General features: G+C 31.3%; 4 protein-coding genes across 4 annotated transcripts; 3 read left to right on the forward strand and 1 right to left on the reverse strand.

Moving 5' to 3' along the window:
* Nucleotides 1–389: 389 nt before the first annotated feature.
* On the forward strand, nucleotides 390–8618 carry LOC130442157 (JNK-interacting protein 1). Its single transcript, XM_056776243.1, has 8 exons — nucleotides 390–499; nucleotides 2928–3148; nucleotides 4896–5046; nucleotides 5099–5352; nucleotides 6006–6122; nucleotides 7626–7789; nucleotides 8206–8381; nucleotides 8464–8618. Exons 1-8 carry the CDS (start codon nucleotides 417–419, stop codon nucleotides 8534–8536), a joined length of 1239 nt encoding a protein of 412 aa, XP_056632221.1. The 5' UTR covers nucleotides 390–416; the 3' UTR covers nucleotides 8537–8618.
* A 1136-nt stretch (nucleotides 8619–9754) lies between these two features.
* Nucleotides 9755–10668, forward strand: LOC130444938 (DNA-directed RNA polymerase I subunit RPA43). Its single transcript, XM_056780331.1, has 3 exons — nucleotides 9755–10045; nucleotides 10131–10466; nucleotides 10535–10668. Exons 1-3 carry the CDS (start codon nucleotides 9855–9857, stop codon nucleotides 10632–10634), a joined length of 627 nt encoding a protein of 208 aa, XP_056636309.1. The 5' UTR covers nucleotides 9755–9854; the 3' UTR covers nucleotides 10635–10668.
* An 859-nt stretch (nucleotides 10669–11527) lies between these two features.
* Nucleotides 11528–12200, reverse strand: LOC130445009 (TP53-regulated inhibitor of apoptosis 1-like). The gene is made up of 2 exons (XM_056780462.1): nucleotides 11978–12200; nucleotides 11528–11916 (listed from the first exon to the last, which is right to left on the reverse strand). Exons 1-2 carry the CDS (start codon nucleotides 12122–12124, stop codon nucleotides 11827–11829), a joined length of 237 nt encoding a protein of 78 aa, XP_056636440.1. The 5' UTR covers nucleotides 12125–12200; the 3' UTR covers nucleotides 11528–11826.
* Nucleotides 12201–12284: 84 nt separating this feature from the next.
* On the forward strand, nucleotides 12285–26647 carry LOC130448033 (inositol polyphosphate-4-phosphatase type I A). The gene is made up of 18 exons (XM_056785191.1): nucleotides 12285–12481; nucleotides 13905–14049; nucleotides 14108–14281; nucleotides 14339–14539; nucleotides 14590–14744; nucleotides 14798–15109; nucleotides 15163–15365; nucleotides 15420–15764; nucleotides 17417–17879; nucleotides 17931–18065; nucleotides 18119–18369; nucleotides 20385–20527; nucleotides 20602–20813; nucleotides 22707–22902; nucleotides 22972–23169; nucleotides 23232–23468; nucleotides 23520–23655; nucleotides 25201–26647. The coding sequence occupies exons 2-18, from the start codon at nucleotides 13932–13934 to the stop codon at nucleotides 25331–25333; spliced, it is 3612 nt and encodes a 1203-aa protein (XP_056641169.1). The 5' UTR covers nucleotides 12285–12481; nucleotides 13905–13931; the 3' UTR covers nucleotides 25334–26647.
* The last annotated feature ends 153 nt before the right edge of the window (nucleotides 26648–26800 follow it).

Consider the following 26800-nt stretch of genomic DNA (forward strand, 5'->3'; position numbering starts at 1 on the left):
TTGCTGTTTGGTACCTCAATCGGAATGGAAAAAATGCTTCGACAATTGGTACAATCGCATGCAAAAGTTTATTGATCTTAATGGAGAATATTTTGAAAAACAGTAGAACCATATCCAATTATGAATATTTGTTGTATCCTCGGGGCTATCGGGATTTTTTGTGTTGCAACCTAGAGTTATTTAAAATATTTTATTTTCGTCGCCCACCTCTTCTAATGACTTATTGGCGTCAAGATAATGTTCCATTATAACAAATTTTATCAATTTATGACCTATCCGGGTTTTTATTTCAAATATATTTATGGTGGACGTTACGTCTACAAAGTAAATGGTAATAATGGAAATACGTTTAGAAGAGATGCGCGTTGAATCGGCGTATTTTCATTTAGATCAATAGTAAGGGGGTGAAAATAAACATGGCGGACACGGAGTTCGAAGAATTTAGACATAGTTTCGAGAAAATATCATCGCACACTAAAACAACTGCACCATTCTATTCGTAAGTACAATAATAATAAATATTTTATATTTTCATTGAGATTTTATTGAACTTTCACTTAATATTCACGTAAAATTTATTAGTTACCCCATGCAGATAAGTGAGTAAGTCTAATTTAGTTTGTAGCTACTGGGTTTTTCATCTTTTACGTGTTTATATTCATTTTAGTAAACTCTATATTACGAATTTTGTTTGAAATGGTCTTAATATGGTGAAAAATTATGATTAAAATTGTGGATTTTAGTCGTGGGCTAAAATCTTTGAGAATGGACGATTATCGTGCTTGGAATTTATGCAAATTTATAAAAAAAAGTGTTTTTCGCCTTTTATATGTTTATATAAATCTATATGTCCAATTTCTTTTATAATACCTCAAAGCTCTGGTTATTTTTATCAATCATGTTATCAGAATAAAAATTAAAATTGATTTTATACAGTTATTGTCAGAAATATAATCGAAATTTGAAAATAACTAAAATTAAAAGTTTGTTAAAAATTGCCAAAAGATGATAAAAAATATCTATACATCTTAATTGTAAATATGTAAATAAGGATGATTTTTACGCTTGGAATTCATTAAATTACAGTCAAAGCACAAATTTTTAATAACCCAGTTGAAAAACGTCTGTCAAAAGGATTCAATAATGAAAATAATAATAAATTAAATGTTTATTTACGTAATAAACAGAGTTAGGATAAAATAACTTTAAAAATAGGTTTAAAACTTAAAAGTAGTAGGAACCTCTGTTTATATCAAGTTTTATAATAGTTTTTTGAAATAACTGTTTGCGAAATTTTCACGGGATGCTTGATACGTCCCAGGTCATATTTGTAAAATTTTCCCGGGTTATTGGGATGCCTGATACGTCCCAAGTCATATTGGAAAAGTATTGACAGGTCTTTAGAATTCTTGATTAGTCCCACGCCATATAAAATAGATTTCGATAGATCGATGATAATGCCTGATAAGTCTCATGCTATATTCGGAAAGTTTTCACGGGTCGTTGGATTGCCTGATACGTTCCAGGCCATATTTGTAAAATTTTTCCGGGTTATTGGGATGCCTGATACGGCCCAAGTCATATTGGAAAAGTATTGACAGGTCTTTAGAATGCTTGATAAGTCCCACGCCATATAAAATAGATTTCGATAGATCGATGATAATGCCTGATAAGTCTCGTGCTATATTCGGAAAGTTTTCACGGGTAGTTGGATTGCCTGATACGTTCCAGGCCATATTTGTAAAATTTTTCCGGGTTATTGGGATGCCTGATACGGCCCAAGTCATATTGGAAAAGTATTGACAGGTCTTTAGAATGCTTGATAAGTCCCACGCCATATAAAATAGATTTCGATAGATCGATGATAATGCCTGATAAGTCTCGTGTCATATTCGAAAAGTTTTCACGGGTCGTTGGAATGCCTGATACGTTCCAGGCCATATTTGTAAAATTTTCCCGGGTTATTGGGATGCCTGATACGTCCCAAGTCATATTGGAAAAGTATTGACAGGTCTTTAGAATGCTTGATAAGTCCCACGCCATATAAAATAGATTTCGATAGATCGATGATAATGCCTGATAAATCTCGTGCTATATTCGGAAAGTTTTCACGGGTCGTTGGATTGCCTGATACGTTCCAGGCCATATTTGTAAAATTTTCCCGGGTTATTGGGATGCCTGATACGTCCCAAGTCATATTGGAAAAGTATTGACGGGTCTTTAGAATGCTTGATAAGTCCCACGCCATATAAAATAGATTTCGATAGATCGATGATAATGCCTGATAAATCTCGTGCTATATTCGGAAAGTTTTCACGGGTCGTTGGATTGCCTGATACGTTCCAGGCCATATTTGTAAAATTTTCCCGGGTTATTGGGATGCCTGATACGTCCCAAGTCATATTGGAAAAGTATTGACGGGTCTTTAGAATGCTTGATAAGTCCCACGCCATATAAAATAGATTTCGATAGATCGTTGATTCCTGATAAGTCTGGAGCCATATTTGTGAAATTTTCACCGGTCGTTGGTATGCCTGATACGTCCCAAGCCATATTGGAAAAGTATTGACATGTCGTTGGAATTTCTGTTAAGTCTCATTATAATACTTTACAATCCAAACTTTTGCGGGCTTTTACGTGGGTTTGCAAACTAAATACTTTTTTCATTGTTTAAAAAAATACCAACTATTGGAGAGAACTAGCTCAAAATTTGACAACTATCATTTGAAAAATTGTATTTCCCAGCAAAATATATAATCATGGAATTTGTGTTGACCTTTATCCGATATACCGGGAAAATATTAATTGATGTAGATCATGAAATTTTTATCCAAAAATTTTTTATTACAAAAATCAACACTTCTAAAACTGTAAACTCGTACAAATGATAATAATACGATTTTTTATGTTTTAATTGTTTATTATAGACTTGTTCACGACGTCACGGTCGATGAAGACTCTCCCACGTCTTCCAAGAGCGATTTGGACAATTACTGTGATATAAACGATGGTTTGGAAAGTAATAGTGGACCCTCATCATTTGGTAGTAAAAAAGAAAACGCTATATCTATTGGTGCTTCGCCTTCCCTACCTTGGAAAGGTGAAAGAAGACGTAGAAAACTTCCGGAAATTCCAAAAAATAAAAAGTGTAAGTTTTACATTTTAGTCACGAATCTATCGAAGTAAATAAATAAATGAAACACCCTGTGATATGTTCTAAGGGATATTTAAAAAACCAATCTTCCATAAAAATCGTAACAATTTTAAGACCCTGTACAATATAAAATAAATTTAAGAATGTTAAGATCTGTTGCAGCCAAAGCATTCGAATAGTACTTAAAATCCTGTAAAATTATTTATTTCTTTATATCAATTAAATATAATATAGGTTGAATGAAAAAAATTTATATTATTTTCTCGGTTTTTTCAATTGAATCACCCTGTATTTTATATAAGTATCGAAAAGTTCAACCGAAATACTTATTTTGTAATCATTTAACAATTAATTGTGATTTGGCTATAATATTTCAAAGGACAAAAGAGCCACTGAACTTTATCACACTAATCAATCACCCTGTATGTCTTGCTTCGGAAATATACAACAGAGGGAGTACATGAATCTACTTTAATAATTATTTCCAATGACTAATTCAATTAGCACTATTTCTTTAGAATTATTTTTAATCTACGTAACCTTATTTTTTTGTTTCAAGGTATTTCAAAAAAAGGAAACAAAAATTTGATTCTCATTAATTAGTGTGAAAGCAAATAAAAAAGTTTACAATGCGCCATCTTGTTTTGAAATGATGAAATAGAATTAGTGTGTATAGCTTTTTTTTTATTTTGTAAGTGTGAGACAGAATCATTATAACTATTTTCATATCATCTATTTATTTTGACTTTTTTTTTATTTTGTGTAATTATAGTATGAAAAAGCAAGTTTCACCATACCATACACCATCTACATGTCACTTTATGAATCTATTACTTATTCCCGTGATTGTATTCACAAATATATATATATATATATATATGGTCATTGAGGAAATACAATGTATACATTATCCTCATAAATACTCCTATAGCAATATGAATAATTTATTTTTCGGCTTTATATCGTTATAATGCCTTATATTTTATTTTTAGAATATAATTTAAGAATTTAAGCGTACGCCATCTAGTTTTTAATATATGACTTACTTAATAATGGCCGTCTTAATTGGCTACTGGATATAATATCGTGATATAAATATTGCATTATCAAGGAAACTCTTCCTGTTTTTCATTATTTATCAATGCAATGAAAAAAAAAAGGAAAATGCTTTAATTTCTCTTTTAACTAATCATAGTTTAAAAGTAGTAATCAACAAACTAAAATAAGGTAAATATATAGAATTATTTTGAATTTTATGGATAAAAAGGGTAATAAAGGGTATTATAAAAAATATTAGTTATCTATTTTAAAGCTTGTATTATCCATAAGAATAACGAAATAAAATTTCTAATACATTCAAAGTGTTCATAATTTAGTATTTATATATCCAAAATATAGAACACTGTTTATCAGCCATTTTTCGCCCAGTTTTATCTGTCCTTATGTAACATTGTTATTTATAATATAATGATAATACTACACTGAATAATGAAATACAATGAGGAAACTTGAGCTTGTATTGAAGTATAATCTGTTATTCCCAATAAAAACATAATTTTTGACTTTCAAAAGATTAAAAGAATGTTTGCCGTTGCCGCCATATTCAAATTCGATCACGTGTTTGCATGCAGCTCTGTTAATATAACATAGGGGCGAGTAGTGCATATTTATGAAAATTCTTGTAACAAATTAATCCATAGATACTATTCAGTGGAGAAATAAAAACCTTTATTTGTTCCAGCATCTGTAGTTACAATGTATAATAACGCTCAATTGCATTTATCAAGGGATATATCCCTAGCTGATGAACTAACTGGTAACAACAGTGGACCAAGTTCAATCCTAGTATTAAAATGTGGTTATTTATGGGACGATTCGCCAGAATCGGACAGGTAATACTACCTTCGTTAATATTATCGATATAAATACAAATATGTATTTTAGATTATTAACGGACGCCGATAGCGGCCACAGCACTGCACATTCACCTAGTGGAACCGACGGACCGAAATCAATGTCTCCAATTTTGGGTATTTCACCTTCTGTAATTGGGGGTGTAGCTTACAACGATGTAGATATGCTAGAAGCGACGCATAGGGCGCTGCATAAATTCATTCCGAGGCACGAAGATGAAATAGAAATTGAAATAGGAGACCCAATTTATGTACAGAAAGAAGCTGATGATCTTTGGTGTGAAGGTAAATAAGTAATTGCACTATTTAACATAGTTATCATCAACTTTAGAATAAGTAAATTAGGTGTCGATCTATACAGTATGAGTAATTGGCGACTAGTGACATCTATCAATCAATTCGAAGTGACTTACTACAGATCCGGACTTACTATAATCAAATATGTACTTCAAAAATGAATGTTTTATAAAATATGCGAGATTTACTAGTTTTGCATTTCAAAGTAGAAATATGATTTAAATTTTTGAAATATCTGTCTGTCAACCATATGAATTACTATTACCTAACAAAAATTTCATATGTAAATGTAAAAACTTTTTAAAAAATAACTTTTTCACTTTTTCATACTTACATTTTCTTGACTACAAACTTTTTCAGTCATCAAATTATAACCTATAGACTATTTAGATTAATTTTTACTAAATATGCGCAGTTTTTTGGGTAGTAACTCAATCTGTCTTCTTTGAAAAATATTTCCATTATGTAGAAAGTCCTCACTCTTCATACTTTTTTATAACCCACAAAATACTCGTATTTGACTGTTTATTTATCGTTTTTTGTATTTTTAATCACTTTAATCAAGTCTTAACTTCACATTTGAAAAAAAAACTTTGGAAATTGTTGATGATTATTAGTTTTAAATATTATTCAAATATTAGGAGTCAACTTGAGGACGAGTAGAATGGGAATTTTCCCATCTGCATATGCTGTTGACTGTGATTATAGTGATTGGGATTCTTCTTGTGAACATGGCCGTAGGGAGCGATATCTTTTAGGTAAGTGTTAGACATTCATTAAAAAATCATTTTACTTTTGTATAAACAATTTCAAATTAATGAATAAAAACCTCCAAGATTTAATCTTACGTACTATAGAGCCGTAAAATATCAAAAAAGGTCAACTGCGTCCTCTGGGCATGCAGAAGGCCTTGGGTTACGCATCGGATCCTCCACTGGATTTATACCTCAATGGTTAAACTTCTTCTCATTTACGGAGCCGTCGAGTGGTGGCCCTGTACGGAGAAAACAATAACAAGAGTGCGAGTGGACAGAGTCCATCGCCTCGCGTGTCTCAGTATCACCAGGTCCATGTGTACGGCCTCAACTAGGGCCTACTGGACCTCCTATCCTTGAATCTAGCGATACAATTCGAAGCAATGGGGATAGTATACAGACTGGATCAACTGGCCATGCAAAAATCTGGTCGCAATCATTTCGATGGACAGTATCCAGATGACAAATACGACCTGTAACAATAAGGGTCTGGAGGCACACATCACTGAGCTGGAGCAGTTATTAATGGTACACAGACGGTTATAGGTGGACCAAAGAAGGCTTCTGCGGAGGAAGCCCCAAAATAAGCGAAACAATTTCACGCTACCGTTTCCCAAGCCGGAGTATTCGCTGTAATGGAATGCGGACGTGCGATACTCAATCTACGCCACAGGAGCACAGTAATCTTAATAGCAGAGCTGTCATAGAAGCCATAACGACCAAAAAGTCCTACAAAATCTGGGGAGTGCTGGCTGCAAGATCCAGTACGTTTGGGTGCACGGTCACTCGGGCAACAAAGGCAACGATATAGCGCATTCACTCGCCAGAATTGGATAGACGAACCACTGATGGGCCCTATCCTTGGTGTAGCTAAAAGTGTTGCTGTCGGGTTTCTTAACATTGCGATTACAAGACAGGCTCCGCAGAGATAGATAAAGACACCTGGGATGATGCACTCATAACTAAAAAGGTGCGAAGGACGCTATCTCCACACTGTGGGCATCACGGACGATCCGAAATGCCGCTGGGGCTTAGAGGAGGACAAAATCGCAGACCGCGTCATCTGTGAGTGACCAGCACACTTTGAGCATAAAAGTGATCAAGCTAACGCGCCTGATCGGCTTCTCAAAGGACATCGCACTTTGGAAATGTCAAGTGAGGCACGACGGACCTATCTGAAGGCCTATTTGGTCAACGGCTCCCTGGGCGCCCACAATGTAACTATAAGATACAATAAGACATTCACCTATATGAAAATAGATATAAGAAATGGAATTTATGGTATATTTTGCATACTTGTATCATCAAATAGAAAGCGATTCTGAATTATTTATATAAATTCATTATTTTTTCGTTTTCCTTTTTGTAGAAAAAGGTCTGAAAAGTAAAAGTTGAAGAAAACTCCTTATTTTTAGCGTGCAAATTGAATATATTTGTAATTCTGTTAATCCCGAACGACGTCGTATAATTAGAAATTCCCATCATTTATAATTCGTAATTTCGTAGGTTATATTGGGTCGGTGGAAACGCTGGCCCATAAGGGCACATCTGTGGTATGTCAAGCTGTTAGAAGGGTTATTGGAAATACAGGAAATGAACCGGAACTTCATCCCTGCACTTTAGAAGTCTCCGATCAGGGCCTTAGGATGGTGGATAGAAGAAAACGAAATGTACGTAATTTATTTATACATTTATCGATTTTTAGTTGAATGACTGTTTTCAATAATTTAGTATTGCGTACTTATTTGCTTATTTTGGTGACAAGATCTGACAACGTCATGTCCTTAACCTCACTTTCAAGCTGAGTTGACCAAAACATGCTAAAGGACCCGGTCTCAAATGAGAATAATCTGAGTTTTGATGTACGTCATATGTCAGTTGTCTAAGTTGTCACTGAAAATGATATGTAATGTAGCAAGCATATTTTTCTTTATACATTAATAAAATATTTAAACTTCAAGAAAGTAATCATTATTTCGATGCAAGAAGGCTCCTCCAAGTAATAATCAAACACTGATATGTCTCATAATTTCCACAGATGATTATTACAAAATATTTTTTTGAAAATATTAATTTTTTGTTTTAGCAAAACGAACCGTGTATAGATTACTTTTATTCGTTAAAGAACGTATCATTCTGCGCATTTCACCCCCGCGACCATCGCTATTTAGGTTTTATAACCAAACATCCGACGTTGCAAAGATTCGCTTGCCACGTTTTTAGAGGTCAAGACTCCACGAGGCCTGTAGCTGAAGCGGTCGGGTGGGTGTTAATAAATGGCTTTGTTTATATATAATAACGTATTTCTATATAATAGTTTTTGTTAAATAATTTTCTGTTTTAGTCGTGCATTCCAAAGGTTCTACCAAAAGTTCATAGAGACTGCTTATCCGGTTGAAGATATTTACATTGAATAAATGTTTTAGTGCAATAAATAAATTATTCTACGATATGTAAATATATAATGCTGTCATCAATAAAGAAAACTGTCTACTTTTATTTGATCTAACTTGATTTATAGAAAATATCTAACAGTAGACGCTTGAAACTGATTAAGCGCGTACGAATTCGAGCTTAGTTTTTCTATTGTATTTACGCCATCTAGGACTATTAACCTCAACTACAAACTTCAGATACCACATAAAATCGTTACAGATTTAAATGTAATTTCGTACTACAACCTCAAAACAAGTAATTATTTTCAATTTCATATACTATTATGAAGATAAAGATTTAAAAATCTCAACACAACACCAACGCACTATAGACATTATTCAAATTATTCACTTTTGCTTCATTTTCAACAACGTGACATCGATTTTTAGACTAATATAATTTTTTAAATCGAAAATCAATTTGACCTTGAATCATTTGCGTGAACCGTCTATAAGATAGATGCCGCTAACATTCAATACATCACAGATCATTTTAGATTTCGATGGTTCAAGTCTATGTTATTTCCTCTTCTTCTTTTTAACGTTCGGAAGACCACAGCTGCCAAAGCTATTTGGCCTATTTTTTAGTGACTATTCTAACTTCCTATCTATTTATGGGTCTATTTACACTGTAGACCTGCTTATAGTGTTGTTTAACCTTATTAATAGTAATAAAATAAAAGTAGTGATTTTATATCCAATTTATTTTTAGTGTACAACAGAATTCTATAGTAGCTGTCACACCTACTTGATACATCCACTTACAGCAGTACTGACAACTTACATAAAAAAGTGAAAGCCAACCTAATTTTAGATTGTATAACAACAAGTACTGACCAAGTTCAAGGATTTTAATTTGATGCTTGAAGCACTTATAAATTTTGATATAAGTTTTATATTTTCACTGCTTGAAAATTTTTCTGAGAATGGTTTGTAAGCTATGTTATTTATTCTAACTAAATTGATGTCGACCAAGGTTCTGAAATCCGAACTACTGAAATAACATCATTTATAAGATACGCTCAAATTTAAATTTTATTATTGTAGGATATTCTAATTATTTGAATACTGTTATCTCAGAACCACTAGTAAATTTTCAAATTTACGTTTTTATCCAAAACATGTAAAAACTACTTGAAAAAATTATTCTTTGACATGGATTAGTTCTGTGGATATCTCCTTGCTTAGAACTTAAGTTGTATGTTTATCTGTCAATATTATGTGAACCCTGGTTCGATATTTCCATGGATTTTAGGTTAATAAATATGTTTAAATTATATTAATATATATTGATGGAAAAATGCAAAAAACATCAAATGCGCGTGTTACTTTCAATACAAAACTCTTGAAAAAATTAGTTAAACAAGAAAACTCGGGAGTAGAAGTACATACCACGATTCAACATTTAGCTATATATCCACATCAATTAAATAATTTTACAGAATCAGTTAAAGGACTCTTGAATTCTAAAATAGCTAAATATAATAAGACGTAAGTTTTTTATTCATATATTAATTTAATTAGATTCCAAACATAATTAGCAACATGTGTTTTAATGATTTCCATGCACTTTTAGGTTTAATGGTATTCTTTTAGGCTACCAAAATATAAAATTGTTAACAGATGGAGGAGTTATACATGAAGATTCTTGTTTCATACACTTCGATATTCAAGCCAACTTCTATATATTTAAACCTGAAATAGGAAAAATAATGAATGGTATGGTAAATAGAAAAAGCCGTGATCATATTGGTGTTCTAGTGTATGAAGCATTTAATGTTTCCATACCGATCAAAATGGAAGAAGACGAGGAAAATACAGAGAATTCTATTAAAATTGGCGACAATGTAACATTTCAGATAACCTATATAAATCTGGCATCAGTTTTACCTTATATTCGTGGTAAATTGATGTAAGTCATACATACATGCCTTATATTTTTTTATTCAAATGACTATTTGATTTGTTTTAATCTTGTAGATCTGAACAAGATGTGAATATACCAAATACACCTAAAGTGAAGAAAAAGAAGAAAAAATCCAAGATTAAAGAAGAACCGATAGAATATGAAGAATTATGACTAAATAAAGTGTGAATAAAATTTTTAATAAAAACTTTCATTTTTTTATTTTGATTATAAAGTGGAGACAAGGGACTTAAAGTACCAAAAGTATAGAAGAGTCAAATACAGGATAAGCCCAAGAGATAAATACCTCCCCCAAAAGTATAGAAAAATAGTAATTATAGGGGATCAGAACTTTTACAGTACAATAATGGGGTATTAAACTTAGTTTACTGACCTAAACTAAAGATTTTCCACAATTGGATGGTTGGCTGAAGTTGGGATCATTGAAGATCACTTTCACAACAAGGAAAGCTCCCGCTGAAAATTAATAATGAAGGAGGATGGCTGAATGAGGCAGATTTACGGTGCGAAAACTTTGCAAGCTTTCGATTAGTTGTAGTACCCTGCGGTAAATGAGGGTAAAGCTCAGTATATAATTTGCGTGCGAGTCCTTGTCAACAGTTTGATGGTTCCAGTTAAATGGCCTCGGTATTTTGAGGGTACTCACCCGAATCTACATACTAAAAAAATTGAAAGGAATTAATTAGCTTGTTTCTTTTATGCTATACAAAAAGGCAGTAAAACATATATTCAGTGCCACTATCAAACAAGATTGTTAGAAGACAAATTGTAAACATGTCAAATGATGTGAAAGGATATATTCAACATAATTCATTTTCTCTCCAAATGGAAACGTAGTTAGTGTGAAGTTATTCAATCAAAGAGTCTTCATTTGTAAAAATGATGCTTGCATTACGAATTTTTTAATTCTGATGGTCTAAAAGTTGAAGTTTACTAGTAATAACATGGCAGATTTTTGCCAGCTAAAAAGGTTCCAAAACCCTAGTCTAGAATATTCTTTATAAAATTTAAGAATACTCCATATATACAAACTTTCATTTATTTCTCACAATACATTAGTTCACATATTTATAATATATAAAACACAAGATCTACTCTGCATTTTATTTGTATTGTCACTAACTTCATTTTTTGGTCAGTAGAAGTGTTAATTGTGTTAACAATTTTATAAGACACTGGCAGTCGACATAATTCTCGTGTCTTATTGAACAATTGCTACTTATTCTAAAAGTAGTGTAAATGTAACAAATAGCTTGTTCATCTTTATTGTGGATATGTAGTTGGTACTTCGTATATGCACAATGTGGTATTTGAATGAGATTCATCAATTATGTATAAAAATAAATTAAGAATTTTCTATCTTCTTTTCTTTACTTCCACCTAATACATCAGCACTAACTTCCTGGAGATCTATTTTTTGATCTTTCATTGCTTTCTGAAAAAAAAATAAATGAATTATAATTTGATCCAGTTTTAAAACTATTAGAGAAACTAACCTTTACACATTGTTGATAAACTTTGAATAAGGGGGCACACATGGAATCGTTAGTACTACCTCTCAAAAAATGTTCCGAAAACCATGTATTAAAACATGCATCGTACTCTTTTTTTAAGTCGTTGCAAGCTTCTCCGATACTATTCATTTTAATATATTACTCTACTACCCACGTTATTATCAACAAAAATAGCGTAAATGAGGTTAACTAACTGGAATTTGGAATACCTTATACAGATTTCAATAATCATTTTTTTAGACAGATGTAAGAGGTATCTATCTCGATTATTTGGTATGAGTAGAACAGCGATAGAAAATCTAAAAATATGGCGGCAATGTCAATATGTGCGTATTTTTGACATTTTTGTTGACAATATACTGATTGTTTACTGTCGAAAAATAAAATATCAAATTTAATGGATGTGTTATAAAATTTTAAAAATAAAATAAACATTAAATAATTGTTTTAAATTGTGAATAGTGCCAATAGAATGTGAACAATTAAGTAAGTGATTATTTTACTTATTTATATGTGTGATAAAAACTAGATCCCATTTATTATTTGGGAACACCACCAATAGATTGTTTACTTAAACCCGTTAAATAGCAAAACATTTAGGTAATGCTTATAAAATGCCGTAAATTTCCATATCTAATTGCCCTTATAAATAGAAAATTTTAAAACTATAATATAATTGAGACAAACAGTAAAATTTGCAATAGTATATATAAAATAAGTTTTCAAATCACTTATTTACGAAAAATTATATTAATACTTTTGAACATGTGTTAGTCAGAAATTCATACTGTAGAATCTTGAATACATTTTTGTTTGCTTTTAACTATTTAGACATTATGTCGAATCATGTTAAAGAAAAACAAATACTTAAAAATAAATTGTGAATACTGTTCATGTAGATATTGCTATGCCCACTAAAATAATGATAGTGAGATTGTTTCCCACATGTTGGCAATTATAATATGCTTAAAATAAGTAATTCGCAACCTTGACCCGTATTATCTCATAATATCATATGGGAAATATTTGAATTGTTAATTGCATTATAGACACAGATTTTTTGATAATATACTACAAATTTTAACTATTCTGGCATTTTTGTGTGCTATTCTGCTCTCAAATTCATTGCTGTTGAACTGGTATGAGGTAAGTTGGAAACACACTGTTGACACTCCCACTACACCAACACTCACAATTACACTGTCTGACGTGCGTTTCTATAACCAAGTTATCATCTTCAGAGACTAAAGGTAAACTAAAACCTATAGCCCGTTATAACTGAGATTTCTATAAAATAAAGTGGCTGAATACAATATTTATGAGTAACTAATATTAATATAAATTAATTATTAATATATTGAGATTGAAGTTGACGGCTGCTCAGATTATCCAACATCCCACCCACGCCATTTCAAGAGTCTCTTTCAACCTTAGTGAACCCCCAGAAACAAAAAAAAATGTTTTCAAAAATTATTCTATCAATTAGTGTCTAATAGTCTAGAATTAAACCAGGAAAACAATGGATTTAAAAGGGAGAACCGGCTCCAAAGAAGACAAAGACTGTTTCATCTGTAGGAAAGTGTTGTTTCATCAAGACTAGCTTACACAAGCGTTATTGCAATGGACAAAATTAATGAATTAAAGTTTAAATTACTACCTCATGCACCCTATTCGCCAGATTTACTCACCTAGGATTAGTTTCTTATACCAAATTTATTATAAAAAGAGTAATCGAACTTATTGAAAGTTACTGGGAAAAGTGTATGGAGTTAAAAGGAGATTACATTGAAAAATAAATATATTTTGTGTTTTTTTTTTGTTAAACCAGGTACTTCTTGGCACATTCCCTATAATTTCGGTTTCATATATTGATTTAATTATGTCACTTTTTCCCATTATATTGTTTTAGGGTTTTTATTTCAAACTATCTCCCAATATGCGTTTCAATAAGCAAGAATTAGTCACTTTAGCCATACAACCATCAACAAAATTTGAGAAAGAAGGAGTACTGTTTTTGCGAGAAAAACAGGAGGGATTTTTTAGAAAAACTGAAGGTATTAAAATATTAATACACAGAATGTTCAAGTTATTTGAATCACTAATCTTTTGCAGTAAGTTTAGAAAGATGGTGCAGACTTCGAGGAAATCTCTTGTTTTATTTCAAAAACCGTGATCCTTGGTCTGAACCATTAGGAGTGATTGTTCTTGAACAGTGCCAAGTTAGGATAGATCCACCAATGTCTGCATCACCATTTATGATTGAAGGATATTTTCCATTTTACTTAGGTAAAAAGTTTTATTTACTTGCCCCCTGGTTTTATATAGAATTTTTTGGGCTTCTAGTGTTTGATGGGGGACTTAGTCAAGCTCTTGCTTCTATATCAGACATTGAACGATCTAGTTGGATAGATGCGATTAAACAGGCAAGCTACGAAGGTATCAGAGCTGAATTGAGTGCTCTAAGACAGTGCATAGAAAGAAGAAAAAATCATAAACCAGTAGTCGATTTACAAACTTGGCGAATGCAGCACACGCATGCTCTAGGTAAAAGTAAAATAATTACCAATTATTATGATTAAATCAGTTTATTATAGATGTTACTGAAATACCATTGTGTGAAGCGTCATTTTCTTGTGATAATTTACTCTGTGATGGTCATGGTAGACCACCGAATCCTTCTCTAGTCATAGATGTTTATATACCTTCTTCGAAATTTTGGGTACAATATGGCAGAACCGAGGTTATAGAGGCAAGTATTTAATTCTTATTACAACGTTGTGATTAACTATATTCGTTTTATAGAGATGTAGTAACCCCATTTTCCTTTCTACTGTGAGCTTCCGGGCATCTGACGGTCTTTCCAGAGATACAAGAGTGCGTTTTACCGTTTTCGATGTAAGAGAAAGAGTATCTGATACTGCAGTACCTTTAGGGTCGTCTTGTATTCTTTTGAGCGTTATACAAGACTCTACAAGACTTCGTATACCGTTTATGTCTAGGTCTAATAGTACCGTAGGATTCCTGACAATTAATGCTTGGTTTTTAGAAAGGGAAGACAAGAATAGTAGTACTGAACATACACCTTGTAAGAAGCCGTTACATAATCCCCAACAGGTATGTGTATTTTTTCTTATTTTTTTTATTAATGCATAATTTATCATTTTAAGGCATTCGCACATCGTAGATCACAGTCTTTACCCCCTAGATTGGGTGTAAAAATGAAACTTCCCAATCAATCCGATTTAAAATTGATATTCGCTTCACCACATTTGCAAACTTATCGTTTTCATTCAGGTTTAGGGGGAGATATTTGCGTGCACGAATATATGGCTGAAAGTAGGATCAGTTTTTCTTTCCCACGACAAGTACTGTAAGTATCTCGAATATATTATACTGTAGTTTAGCGTTTATGCGAAATTTTCAGCGATATATGGATCCAACAGGAGAAAGAGCTCCTACAGGAGGTGGCAGGTATGGGAGAACTGCGAGAACCTTGGCATTCTAGACAGGTAGAACTGTTAGATAGACACTTGCACCTATTGCGGTTGTATTCTCAAGCTAAAGAAAATCTGCAAGCACACAAGGGAAGTCTTTTCAAGGCTAGCAGTAGAAAGGGCGATAGAACTTTGGAATTTGCTCCTGTTAATTTACATTTGCAACGGATGTGGGTGCACAACGACACGCTTAACAAATCGGGTTTTTATGATTGGATTACCGTAGGTGCTTTTACAGCGCATTCACACAAATCTAAAAATGGTGGATTGATTAAGTAAATATTTTTAATTTTCGAAATATTTATTAATAATGAAAAGCTTGTTCCGGTTGAGCTTTGGACACAGCTTCTGCTTCACTAATCAATTAAAATATATGTTATGAAACTTGGCAACACCGTTAGTTTTTCTACTATTAATAAACAAAGATGAAGTTTTTTGTAGGTTCAAATAGTATTTAGGGAAAGTACAAGGATTAATTAATTTGGATCTAAATAATTTTCATATTTCATTTTGATTGATCTTCAGTTATAAAAATGAATAAAATAGTTGAAAATTTTACCACATTTCTTAAAAATATATATAAAAGTTTGGTTTGTTGCCAAATTTAGCTTTTTTTCAGAGATAAATGGAAATATCTTTTATTGTATCTATTATTGTGATGAAATTTGTTTATTTCTGTTTTACATATCCATGAAGCAGGTGATAAATTATCCCAAAATTACAGAAAAATCAATTTAAAATTTGCTATCCTGCCAAATTAAGCTTTATTTTAGAGATAAATGGAAAAATCTTTATCATATTAATTGTTACGATGAAATTTCTTTTTGCCATTTTACATATGCATGAAACAGGTCATCAATTATTCCAAAATGATCGAAAACCCAATTTAAAATTTGCTATGTTGCCAAATTTATCTTTTTTTCAGGGATAAATGGAAATATCTTTTATTGTATCTATTATTGCGATGAAATTTCTTTTTCCCATTTTACATATGCATGAAACAGGTGATCAATTATCCCAAAATGATCGAAAACTCAATATAAAATTTGCTGTGTTGCCAAATTTAGCTTTATTTCAGAGATAAATAGAAAAATCTTTCTCATATTCATTGTTTTGATGAAATTTGTTTTTTCTGTTACACATATGCATGAAATAGTTAAACAGTTGTAACAAATTACCGAAAAAATACTTAAATGTCTGCCATGTTGCCAAATTTAACTTTATTTCAGAGATAAATGGAAATTTCTTATTCATATTCATTATTTTAATAAAATTTCTTTTTTTTTTGCTAAACATATGCATGATGCAGGGGATAATTTGTTCCAAATTACCAAAAATGAATATTGAAGATTAATATGTTGCCAAATCTGTTTTTTTCCAGAGATGAACGGAAATATCGTTTTCATATTTATTATTTTGATGAAATTTGTTTTTCTTCAATAATTGTACAAAATTGATGAAAAATAAATTTAAAATTTTGCCACGTTGCCAAATTTAGCATAATTTTAGAAATCATAGGAAACATTTTTTAATATTTTGATATTTTTTCGGTTTTCCAGTTATAAATATAGATGAATAATATAATATTTGAGAAATTATACTAAAATGTAAATATCAGAGTTTGCTATGTTGTCAAGTTTAGTTTTATTTCAGGGAACAATGGAAATATATGTTTCTTGGTAAAATTTGTTTTCAAATATGTCGATGGACTTTTTTCTAAGAATTAAACATAAAATAGGGAAAAAATTTCATTTCTTCAGAATTTATAAATCAAAATATAAATATTTATCCAAAAAAAAAAACATTATATTGATCATTAAATTGGGGTAATAATCATTTTAATCAATAGTAAACTAATTTTAATACATTTTTACTTGATATGAAATACTAGAAAGTTTACCAAAAAAAAAAAAAAATGTTTTTTCAGATTAGTTCAACAACTCAAAGAATCTCCCATAAAAAGCGGTACAAATTGTCAAATAACTACGAAAATTTCAATGGCGAACGACGCCATCCAAGCCATCAAACAATTACGAAAAGAAGTCGTAGAAGCCATGCGGAACTTGATGCGACTGGCTAAAGAAAAACAAACCAACGGCATGTTACCTATATGCGAAGATATGATAAACAAAACTCGCATACTACTAAGTCTATGGGACTCAGGTCTGGTGGAAGAAGCATTAAATTTCATCGAAGAATATAAATTGATAGCGAATGAAGATTCCGGAATGGGCGATGACGATACCAGCATGGATAGTTTAGGTAGACCCAACGTTTTATCACCATTCAAAAGGATAACGCAACAACTTAATACGTTGGATTTGAGAAGTCCGGAATTGGAAGATTTTGCTACACCTTGTACTCCTATTAACGATGAAGATATATGGAAGGTGGTAATTATCGATAAAAGTTTATTATTATTTTAATATTTATCATTTCAGGTACAAAACCAAAACGATTCTAATTGTACAACGTTAAATACCAGCGAAGTTGTTCAAAAACTTTGTTCTGACATGCAAACACCAGACGAATCTAATTTCGTTCTTTTTCCAGATTGCGAAGACAACCAAAATGAGGTATTGAAGTTTCTAATTTTGATTTTCTTTTATTTACTATACATTTTTTTTAGAATTCTATTGAAACTTCTACTGAAATAAATAGTAGTACAATTGATGTAGAAAGTGCGGGAAGTACAATACAACTGGTAACTTCGGAAAGGGATACAGGACGTACTTTTCTCGATACTAATATTATGTGTAATTCTCCATCGGCTAATTATTATAAACCAACTGATGAACCTGAACCTTGGGATATCACTCAGTTGAATATTGAAGCTAGCGTTATGTGTCTTGTTAGCAAAGTCAAATTTTTATGCGGAAGGTGAGAATATTTTATACTATAGTGGTTACTTTGTTTTTTTTTAGAAGTAGAAAATAAGAAAATTATGAAATTCAACCCCAAGATGAAAATACTTGACTGGATCACGAAAGAAGCCCTAAAAAAGTTGGGAAAAAACTCAGATTCACAAATAGATGATCAACTTTAGAACCAATAACAACAGAAACTGATTGATTAAATGGAAACAGAAGTAGCAGAAATGAAAAACCACAAGAAAAACCAACATTAGAACATTATTTACAAAATAAAAGAAAGAATAAGATGTTTATTGTTATAATATAACAAAATAGCATGAAAACCTGCTTGGAATAACATTCAAAATAAAAAAGATTCTCATATTTACCTCTTAGATAAAAATACTACTCAAGAATATTGCTGGATCACAAAAGAAGTCCTAAAAAAGTTGGATTTTGAGAAAAAATTCATATTTACAAATAAAGGAACCGATAACAACAAAAACAACTTGATTAAATGAGAATAGATTTACTGAAGGATTTTTTAACATCAATAAAGCTTTTGACATTGTCTGGTACGAAGATCTTGTGTATAGATTACACACACATCGTTTTCTTGGCTCCGATATCAATGAATTTATTTTAAAAATTTATTTTTTTAGTGGGTTTGTGAAAAAATTCCTCACTTGAATATCTGATTTGGTTTTATGACTTTAAATGTTACCATAAACCCACTTTTTTGGATATAATTATTAATAACTTCTTCGCAAAGTAACAAACGAAGTTTTTATAAATCTTTTCGTTAATATATACAGAAGAATCAACATTTTGAAATAAAAAATATCAAATGTTAATTTTTAAATGTTTTACTCTCTATCGGAAAAACATTGTTTAGTTCTTTTCTACCATGACCTCTGCCTTTCCAATTAATTTCTCCTAAATACACTCCACAACATGGGTGTTTATGTCATTGCTCATAGTGTTAATATCTCCTTCGTAAGATTTTATATTTTCCAGTTTTCATTTGAATACTTCCCGGTTAAGGGTTTTTGGGTTTGCTGTAGCTATCTTACTGCGACTGCGCCAGTTAAGTGTTTTTTTTATGAAAAACTATTTTTAAAAAACTTTATTCACAATAACAAAACAATTTTATAATTTTTTGAATGAATCGCACTAATTAATATGAAATCATTAAAAGATGTTTACAACAATTCCTATTTTATATTAAAATAAATGCTGACACAAATGTTTACAAAATATGATCTTTAACCTTTTAATTTTTAAAGTATTCTAGATTTTTCTATATGTAACTCTCGAGGAGGGTTATTTAACTTCAATAAAGCGCTTGACATTGTCTGACACTACATACTCATAAGCCTAGGACATTCCAAAACATAAATTTATCTTCTTTCCCTGTTTACAATCTATTCAAATCTTGATTTACCGACGATTTAGTTCCATCTGTTGGAAAGGACATAAATTAGAAAGAAACATTCCCTATTAGTGTTGTATTACTGTTTTATAATCCATCTGATGAGGAATTAGTGAAAGGAGACTTCTTACCACCAAATGTCACTTCAGTTACCCAAGCAATCGATGAGGAAGTTATAGAATCTTACCCGAATTTCACACGCTAATGCCAAGAACGCGTTTGATATTGCACTTCAGTACATAGGGCAAAATGCAACCTCAACGCCCGTGGACATTTGATAGATCAAAAACTCAACCTAACCTAATCTCACCTGTGGACATTTTGTACATCAAGAACCTAACCTAACTTCACCTATGGTCATTTTGTACAACAAGAACCTTACCTAATTTGTGGTCATTTTGTAGATCGAGAAACTAACCTAACCTATAGACATTTTGTAGATCAAGAAATTGAGGATTTTGCAGCTAAGTCTAGAATGTTATCTGCTAAATCTATAAATGTCTTTTTTTTTTCTAATTGATGTAATACGTAAATAAAAATGTTTTGTATATTCTGATAATTCTATTCCGATTAAAGAGATTCTACCGTATAATAATTTTTAAATGTTATAGGTGTAATAGTCCAGCTGTAAGACTAAAACCGAACTTTAGAAACAGTAAAAAAAGTATTATCGTCGACCAACCCATAAGAGGCACTATAATCGAAAAAGAAACAGAAGCAGTTACAAAAGTTGTTAATAAAATTGTAAAGAACGGTAAATAAAAATAAAACATTTTATCTTAATGAAAATATATACATTAGAAAAATATTTATTTGTTATTCTTTTAGGTAACAAATTTACTGACGGTCTGGATATAAATAAAATCAACGATTGGGCGGCTGAGTTGAGGCCCAGTATGCGTAAACTACGTTTAGCAATGGACGGTCTATTAAAAACGGCGCGACTCACTCATTCGGTTTTCAGAGTACAAGAAAGTCCGAAAATAGCTCAGAGGTTCTGTAATGTGCGATACAGAAGAGACGTTTGTTTTTCGCAAGCCGTAAGCACAAATTTTTCACTTCATATACCGCTTTTTGAAACCATATTTAACCAATAGTTGCTTATTTATCTATACAATATAGTGTTCTGTAGGTTGATAAACGAGAAGGTCGTTAAAAACTGTAATAAACCATTTCGATGCAATAAAAAAACACGTACCATGAGAATATAACAACATAATGATATAATAATCTTTGAATCTATATAACTTCCACTTTATAAATAATAACATTAATATATATGAGAAGCATCAAATAGATATGGACCCACAGACACATGTAGTTGTCAAAAATGTCATTACTATCAATGTACTCACTACCCATGTTATCAGAGGTCAGTAAACATAATATAGTGTAAGCGTTATTAAATGCGTGTACTTTGTAAGTATACCAGTGATTTGAAGAAATAGTTTCTCGCTGATTCGAGGCCATCGCCCTTCTATAACACACAGTAACCCTTCAATCACCACAATCACCTAACTGTTCGTGAAGAAAACAAACATTTCAAAACCAGATCCAATTATTAAGGTTTATTTAGCCACATATTAGATATCGACATCCTCAAAAAGCCTCCAAGTACCAGAGTTTTAATAAACTTTATTATATACATAATAATTTTTTATTTAAAATTAGGCAACATTGTATAAATATAACTCAGACAAAGATACAACCTCTTGTGTTGGGAACTATAAGGATCTGTTCTAACTTTAATTTTTGTATTCGTTAAGATTTATTATATACTGACCACTCCTAATGAGAACCAACGTCATAATTGAGCGGCTCCAAGTGTCCATTATTTCACCCACCATTAATATATCGTCTGGGATTACTTCATTTTTGTCTTATATTAATGTGGCTATAAAGAATCATAACTTTAACTACCTTACTTCAATTTATTATTGAATTTGTTGAGATTTATTGTAAGCTAACCGCTTCTAATGGGAACCAACGTCATAGTTAAGCGATCCCAAGTGTCCCTCAGATACTGGAAGTTCCATTATTGTATCAAATTAATTACTTTTATTTTATATTAACGTATCGTCTCGGATTACTTCATTTTTGTCTCATATCAATGTGACTGTGAAGAATCATAACTTTAACTACCTAACTCATAAATATAATTATTTAAAGCTTTTGTGTACAATAGGATTTTGATATAACAGATACGAGGTTATTAATAATGTGGCATTCGTCGAATACGGTAGTCGGTATGGTATCCTGCCAAATCTCTCCTTACCCATTGGCATTACAGTTCAGTGTGAACTTTGGCCTCCTCGACAATTAGTCTCCAAACTGGTCTATTCTTCACCGACGGTCCCCATCTTCTCACATTTGTTTATTTGTAAGTCTTAGTGAACTTGATCTGATACGGGGTCTGCTTCTCTTTCTACTGCTGTATATTTTGACATTTATGTTTTTTTTAGGCATATGTTTGACCTCTCTTCTTGAATGTTGTCAAACCATTTCATCTTTTCTAATTTTTCATGTCATTTGATACCTAAGTTACGATTGGTCTTATTAGAGATTATTAATTTAATTCTTCTTGTTATTAGTTTTGTTTTTCAGGAGCTTCTGGATCACAAAATAATCTCTATCACTACTTTGTATTTTTTCTTATATGGCAGCTCTTGGTTTGGTTGTTTATATTTTTTCCTGCCACATCTACGGTTTGTACAACCCAATGAGTCTAACCCATGGTTCCGGCCATATCTATTGCTGGTCCAATCCATGGTTCCGAATTATTTCTGTTACTCCCTCATTGACTGATATCCTGTTTTATCTAGAACTAGTGATAATTTTGTCATTATAGAATTAAGTAACGTCACCAGTACCTAACCTAACCAAAATTGATGATTTATACAATTTTTTTTTAATTAATATTATAAATGTTGCAGTTAACTTCTCTTGTCACCGCTTTGATGTCGAAACTATGGTGTCAAAAACCTGATCCGAATTATGTGACAATGTTGAGTGGTTTAGGACCTTTAGCTCATTTCGAAGGACTTTTGAGTTATTATGGTAACGAGATTGATATGTGGGGAGATATGTCGGTGGCTATTGAAGACCTAAGAACGGTTCTATTCATTTTAGGTGGGTCTAAATTGAAATTTCTATCATTAAAATACTCTATTAATTTTATATAAATATATTTTTTTTTAGTTAGGAGTCCTAGTCCGGCTACTGAACCATATCCAAATCCGAAAGTATCAGGAACAAGAAATTCTCTAGTAGTATCTCTACCTGTACCGGATTCCCTTTATAGTCTCATACCGTCAAGACAAACTGTATCTTTTCACGTGACCCCTGTATTTTTCAATATAGGGATCAACGAAATGGCTACCGTCGCCGAAAGTTTGGGTGAGTTGTGACTTGTGGGGAGTTTAGTAACTTATACAGGGGTTGTTTTATAATTTTTTTAGGGGCTACTAAACCTCAGGAACGATCAAACATAGACAATTTCGAGCGATTGAATGAATATTATTTGCGTTACAAGAAATTAAAGATTTTAGATAACGCCCGTAGAATTTCCACTGGTACAGTTCAATCGAGACCTGTTAGTGCCATAATAGAAGATCTTCGAATATCTGTACATAGTTCTAAAGCCAAAAATGTCGAAATACTTCATTTAGCAGCGCAAATTTGCAGAAAATTGAATGGTATGTTGATAAAACAACAAATTAATTGAAAAACAATATATAATATTTCAGGTTTACGATTTACCAGTTGTAAAAGTGCCAAAGATAGGACAGGGATGTCTGTTACCCTAGAAGAATGTCAGATTCTAGCAGACGAGTATCATCTGGCCGAACACGAATTTCAAAGAGCTTTAGATTGTTTAAGGAGGTAATTTTTTATATATCATATTCTGTTTTAGTGATTAGTTTCTATTCTACAAATTACTTTTTACCGTTGAACTTATTAAAGACAAGAAACAGTACCAAACTCAAAAAAAGTGTCAATGGGATCTATTAAGTGAGAAAACAAAATGTTTGCAAAAATATTTCGAATATTCTTCAAAAACACTTTTTGGAAAGCTCCAGAAAAGTATAATCTACCCAATGGATCAACCTATAAGGGAAAGTGGGGATCAGTGAGAACCTTTTTTTTTTATTTTTCAATTTATGAACTTATTATATAATTTTTCTACATACCCACATTATGTAACATTCAAAAATAATGAGCATTTTCCATTTTTTTCAAGCTGAACCTCTGTTAAGTGTTACCCGTACTGGGGTACATTGAGAGACTGCACATGGGTATCCATGAAACAGTTGTAATAGAAAAAAACCTGAAATAACTTGATAAATATGTTCATCGAATATTAAATCCAGGGAAATTAACTGGAAAATAATAATACGACTGTTGTCTTTTAGTTGTACTTAAAACCTTAGGTTATGGCAACACTCTGTACGCATCTTTTGATGCTAAATCTGGAACATATGGCATAAAAAAAATTGTTACAAATTTTTAAATTTGGTAGCTTACTTTTCATGTCATTATTATCACCTAACAGACCTTTTAGTTCTTCTTCATTTCAACCTGTCATAAAACATCTTCTTCTTTAAGTTCACTTGATAATTCTTAAGGTTATGTCAACTTATCAAATTCTTCTAACTCTTCTGAACAGTCTACATATTGTACTTCAGTGTAATCTTCTTCTACACTACCTTCATCTTTTTAATTCCTATTACATTGCGTTTTCTTCTTTATTTTGGTGTATCTGTTGCGATTACATACTTTTTTTCTTTTTCTGTTGGTCAATGTTAGAAGAAGCTTCAGGGTAACCCCATATTTCTTCCGGATATAGTTCAAATGTGGAAACTTCTGTTGCTTGGTTATATCTGGTTGAAGAAACATCTGTTGGATTAGAAGTAGCCAAGACTTGCTATTCAGGTAGCAGTTTCAACGACGGTTTGGTCATCAAAAGGATTATTCCTTTTTCTTTTTAAATGGAGCTGTGATATTTTTGGGTGTCATTACCTTTGGATGTGTTTCTCCAACACACATGACTTTTCACTGGACGTCTGAGCTGATGTGAAAGTACCAAACACTTATTATACATCAAGGGGTTGTAGTTTTGTAGATAACTGGGGCGGTAGTGTCAAAATAGCTAGAAAGGAGGATCATGGGAATCCTTGATGATATGTCTACAATTAACTCTTTTTATTTAGATGGGTTTGCTAAACCCAAAGTACCTGGTGGAGCACCTGTTATTATTTTTTCCTTTAATACTTATGGGGTAACTTCAGATTACTATAAAAAATATCCGGAATGTTTCGTTTATAGCAGATTAATGGAGTCGAATCTAATATTTTTGGATTTGTACAAAAAGTTATGAAAATTTTGATCGTAAAATGTATAAATGGTATTTTGAAATGATTTTTTCAGCGAGGGTTGCCGTAGAGAAAACGCTTTCAAGAATATCGGTATCAGAAAATATGCTTTTAATTCTATACAATTATTAGCGTATCCGAAGTACTATCGACCACCACCCGGAACGTACGGATCCGCTCAAACTTGAATTATTCGTATACATTTTTGTAGTTTTCGGGATATTTCGGTTGAAAATATTTTAATTTATGATTTTATTTTGACAAATATATATTTTTGACATGAATATTTCATAGCATATTGTTTCGATATATCGTTAGGTTCATCCAAGATCTGTACAACATATTTCTTCAGCTTTTCACTTCTTATACATATTTATATGTTTTTGTTGATAAATCGTCCTCATTTTAGGTCTCTTCTGATTTGAAAAGTAAAAATATTTTTTCTAAATCTAATTTTCAATCAAAAGAGACCAAAAATATTCATATATATTTAGATCAATACAATTTTAGTGAAAAAACTGGCGCAGTCAGTGGTACAAGTGAATGGAAAAACAATTCATACGGAATTTAAGGTTGCCAAAAGAAAATTATTAAAAACCTTTTTTATGAAAAGTTTTTTCACAGGTTTTTCAAATAAAACAATCAATTCAGTTATATTTTCTTAAAAACATCAGTTATTTAGAAACTATAGATTTTTTCAAATAATTATTGAATAACTTTTACATTTTAATGAAAAAAATTTTTGTATCAACAAAATTTTACTAAACAAACAGTAAAACTGGCGCAGTCAGTGAGAGAAATAAATATAAGAAATTTGAGGCTACCAAAGAAAATTATGTAAAAAATTCGTTTTATAAAAAGTTTTTATCAGAATTTTCAAATGATACTGTTAAAAATCTTTGCCAGATAGATTATGAGCGTTTTCGTATAGTGACAAAATTAAACACTAAAGTGTAGTAACTCTAATATATTCCGAGCTTTCGAATACTTCTGTATTCATCATCTGTGAATTAATTAGTTGATAATTGTTAATTAATATCACAAAATTTATAACACCACGATTCTTAACTAATCAATTCCTTGACAATGAATACATAAGTATTCGAAAGCTCGGAATATATTATATATTAGAGTTAGTACACTTTAGAGAGTGTATTTTAAATAACTGATTTGTGTAGTCGTGTACTCCCTGTATAGTGTAAACAGACGTCTAATATTATTAAAAGTATATGTTTTATTGTTATTATTGTATGTATAAAATGATTTTTATTGCTTTAAAAATAATTTTTATTATTTATTTAACGAAATATTAACGAAAATTCATCCGAAATATCCCATTTTATGGCATTTACTTACTACTAGAAAAATTATCCAGTTGCATTTAAAAGTATTAAAAATGTTTTGTTTATAGTTATTTATATTTTTTTTCTCTTTATTTTTTATAGAAAACTTGGACAATCTGTTAAACATGTTAATTCAAAAAAAATTATTTGGAAAAATCATTTGTTGTTTTTTTAATCACCTTAATCATTTTTTTCTCGAAGGGTAACGTAACTTTGTTTTATCAATTTTTCTTCGTTATTTGGGCTGGTAATCATTATTTTTATTTTGGAAAATGCTGCTTTGAATGGAACGTTATTACCAATTGTATTGTC

The sequence above is a fragment of the Diorhabda sublineata genome, chromosome 1, assembly GCF_026230105.1.
Source record: "Diorhabda sublineata isolate icDioSubl1.1 chromosome 1, icDioSubl1.1, whole genome shotgun sequence".
NCBI classification, from domain to species: Eukaryota; Metazoa; Arthropoda; class Insecta; order Coleoptera; family Chrysomelidae; genus Diorhabda; species Diorhabda sublineata.

What these genes read in the sequence shown, in the direction of transcription:
- LOC130442157 (XM_056776243.1), top strand. Translation starts at nt 417, where the DNA reads ATGGCGGACACGGAGTTCGAAGAATTTAGACATAGTTTCGAGAAAATA. An exon ending in AATTCCAAAAAATAAAAAGT is followed by an intron (nt 3,149 to 4,895) that starts GTAAGTTTTACA and finishes TATTTGTTCCAG; the next exon opens with CATCTGTAGTTACAATGTAT. An exon ending in TGATGATCTTTGGTGTGAAG is followed by an intron (nt 5,353 to 6,005) that starts GTAAATAAGTAA and finishes TTCAAATATTAG; the next exon opens with GAGTCAACTTGAGGACGAGT.
- LOC130444938 (XM_056780331.1), top strand. Translation starts at nt 9,855, where the DNA reads ATGCAAAAAACATCAAATGCGCGTGTTACTTTCAATACAAAACTCTTG. An exon ending in ATAGCTAAATATAATAAGAC is followed by an intron (nt 10,046 to 10,130) that starts GTAAGTTTTTTA and finishes ATGCACTTTTAG; the next exon opens with GTTTAATGGTATTCTTTTAG. An exon ending in TATATTCGTGGTAAATTGAT is followed by an intron (nt 10,467 to 10,534) that starts GTAAGTCATACA and finishes TTAATCTTGTAG; the next exon opens with ATCTGAACAAGATGTGAATA.
- LOC130445009 (XM_056780462.1), bottom strand. Translation starts at nt 12,124, where the DNA reads ATGAATAGTATCGGAGAAGCTTGCAACGACTTAAAAAAAGAGTACGAT. An exon ending in TTTATCAACAATGTGTAAAG is followed by an intron (nt 11,917 to 11,977) that starts GTTAGTTTCTCT and finishes TTTTTTTTTCAG; the next exon opens with AAAGCAATGAAAGATCAAAA.
- LOC130448033 (XM_056785191.1), top strand. Translation starts at nt 13,932, where the DNA reads ATGCGTTTCAATAAGCAAGAATTAGTCACTTTAGCCATACAACCATCA. An exon ending in ATATTTTCCATTTTACTTAG is followed by an intron (nt 14,282 to 14,338) that starts GTAAAAAGTTTT and finishes TTGGGCTTCTAG; the next exon opens with TGTTTGATGGGGGACTTAGT. An exon ending in TCTTTCCCACGACAAGTACT is followed by an intron (nt 15,366 to 15,419) that starts GTAAGTATCTCG and finishes CGAAATTTTCAG; the next exon opens with CGATATATGGATCCAACAGG.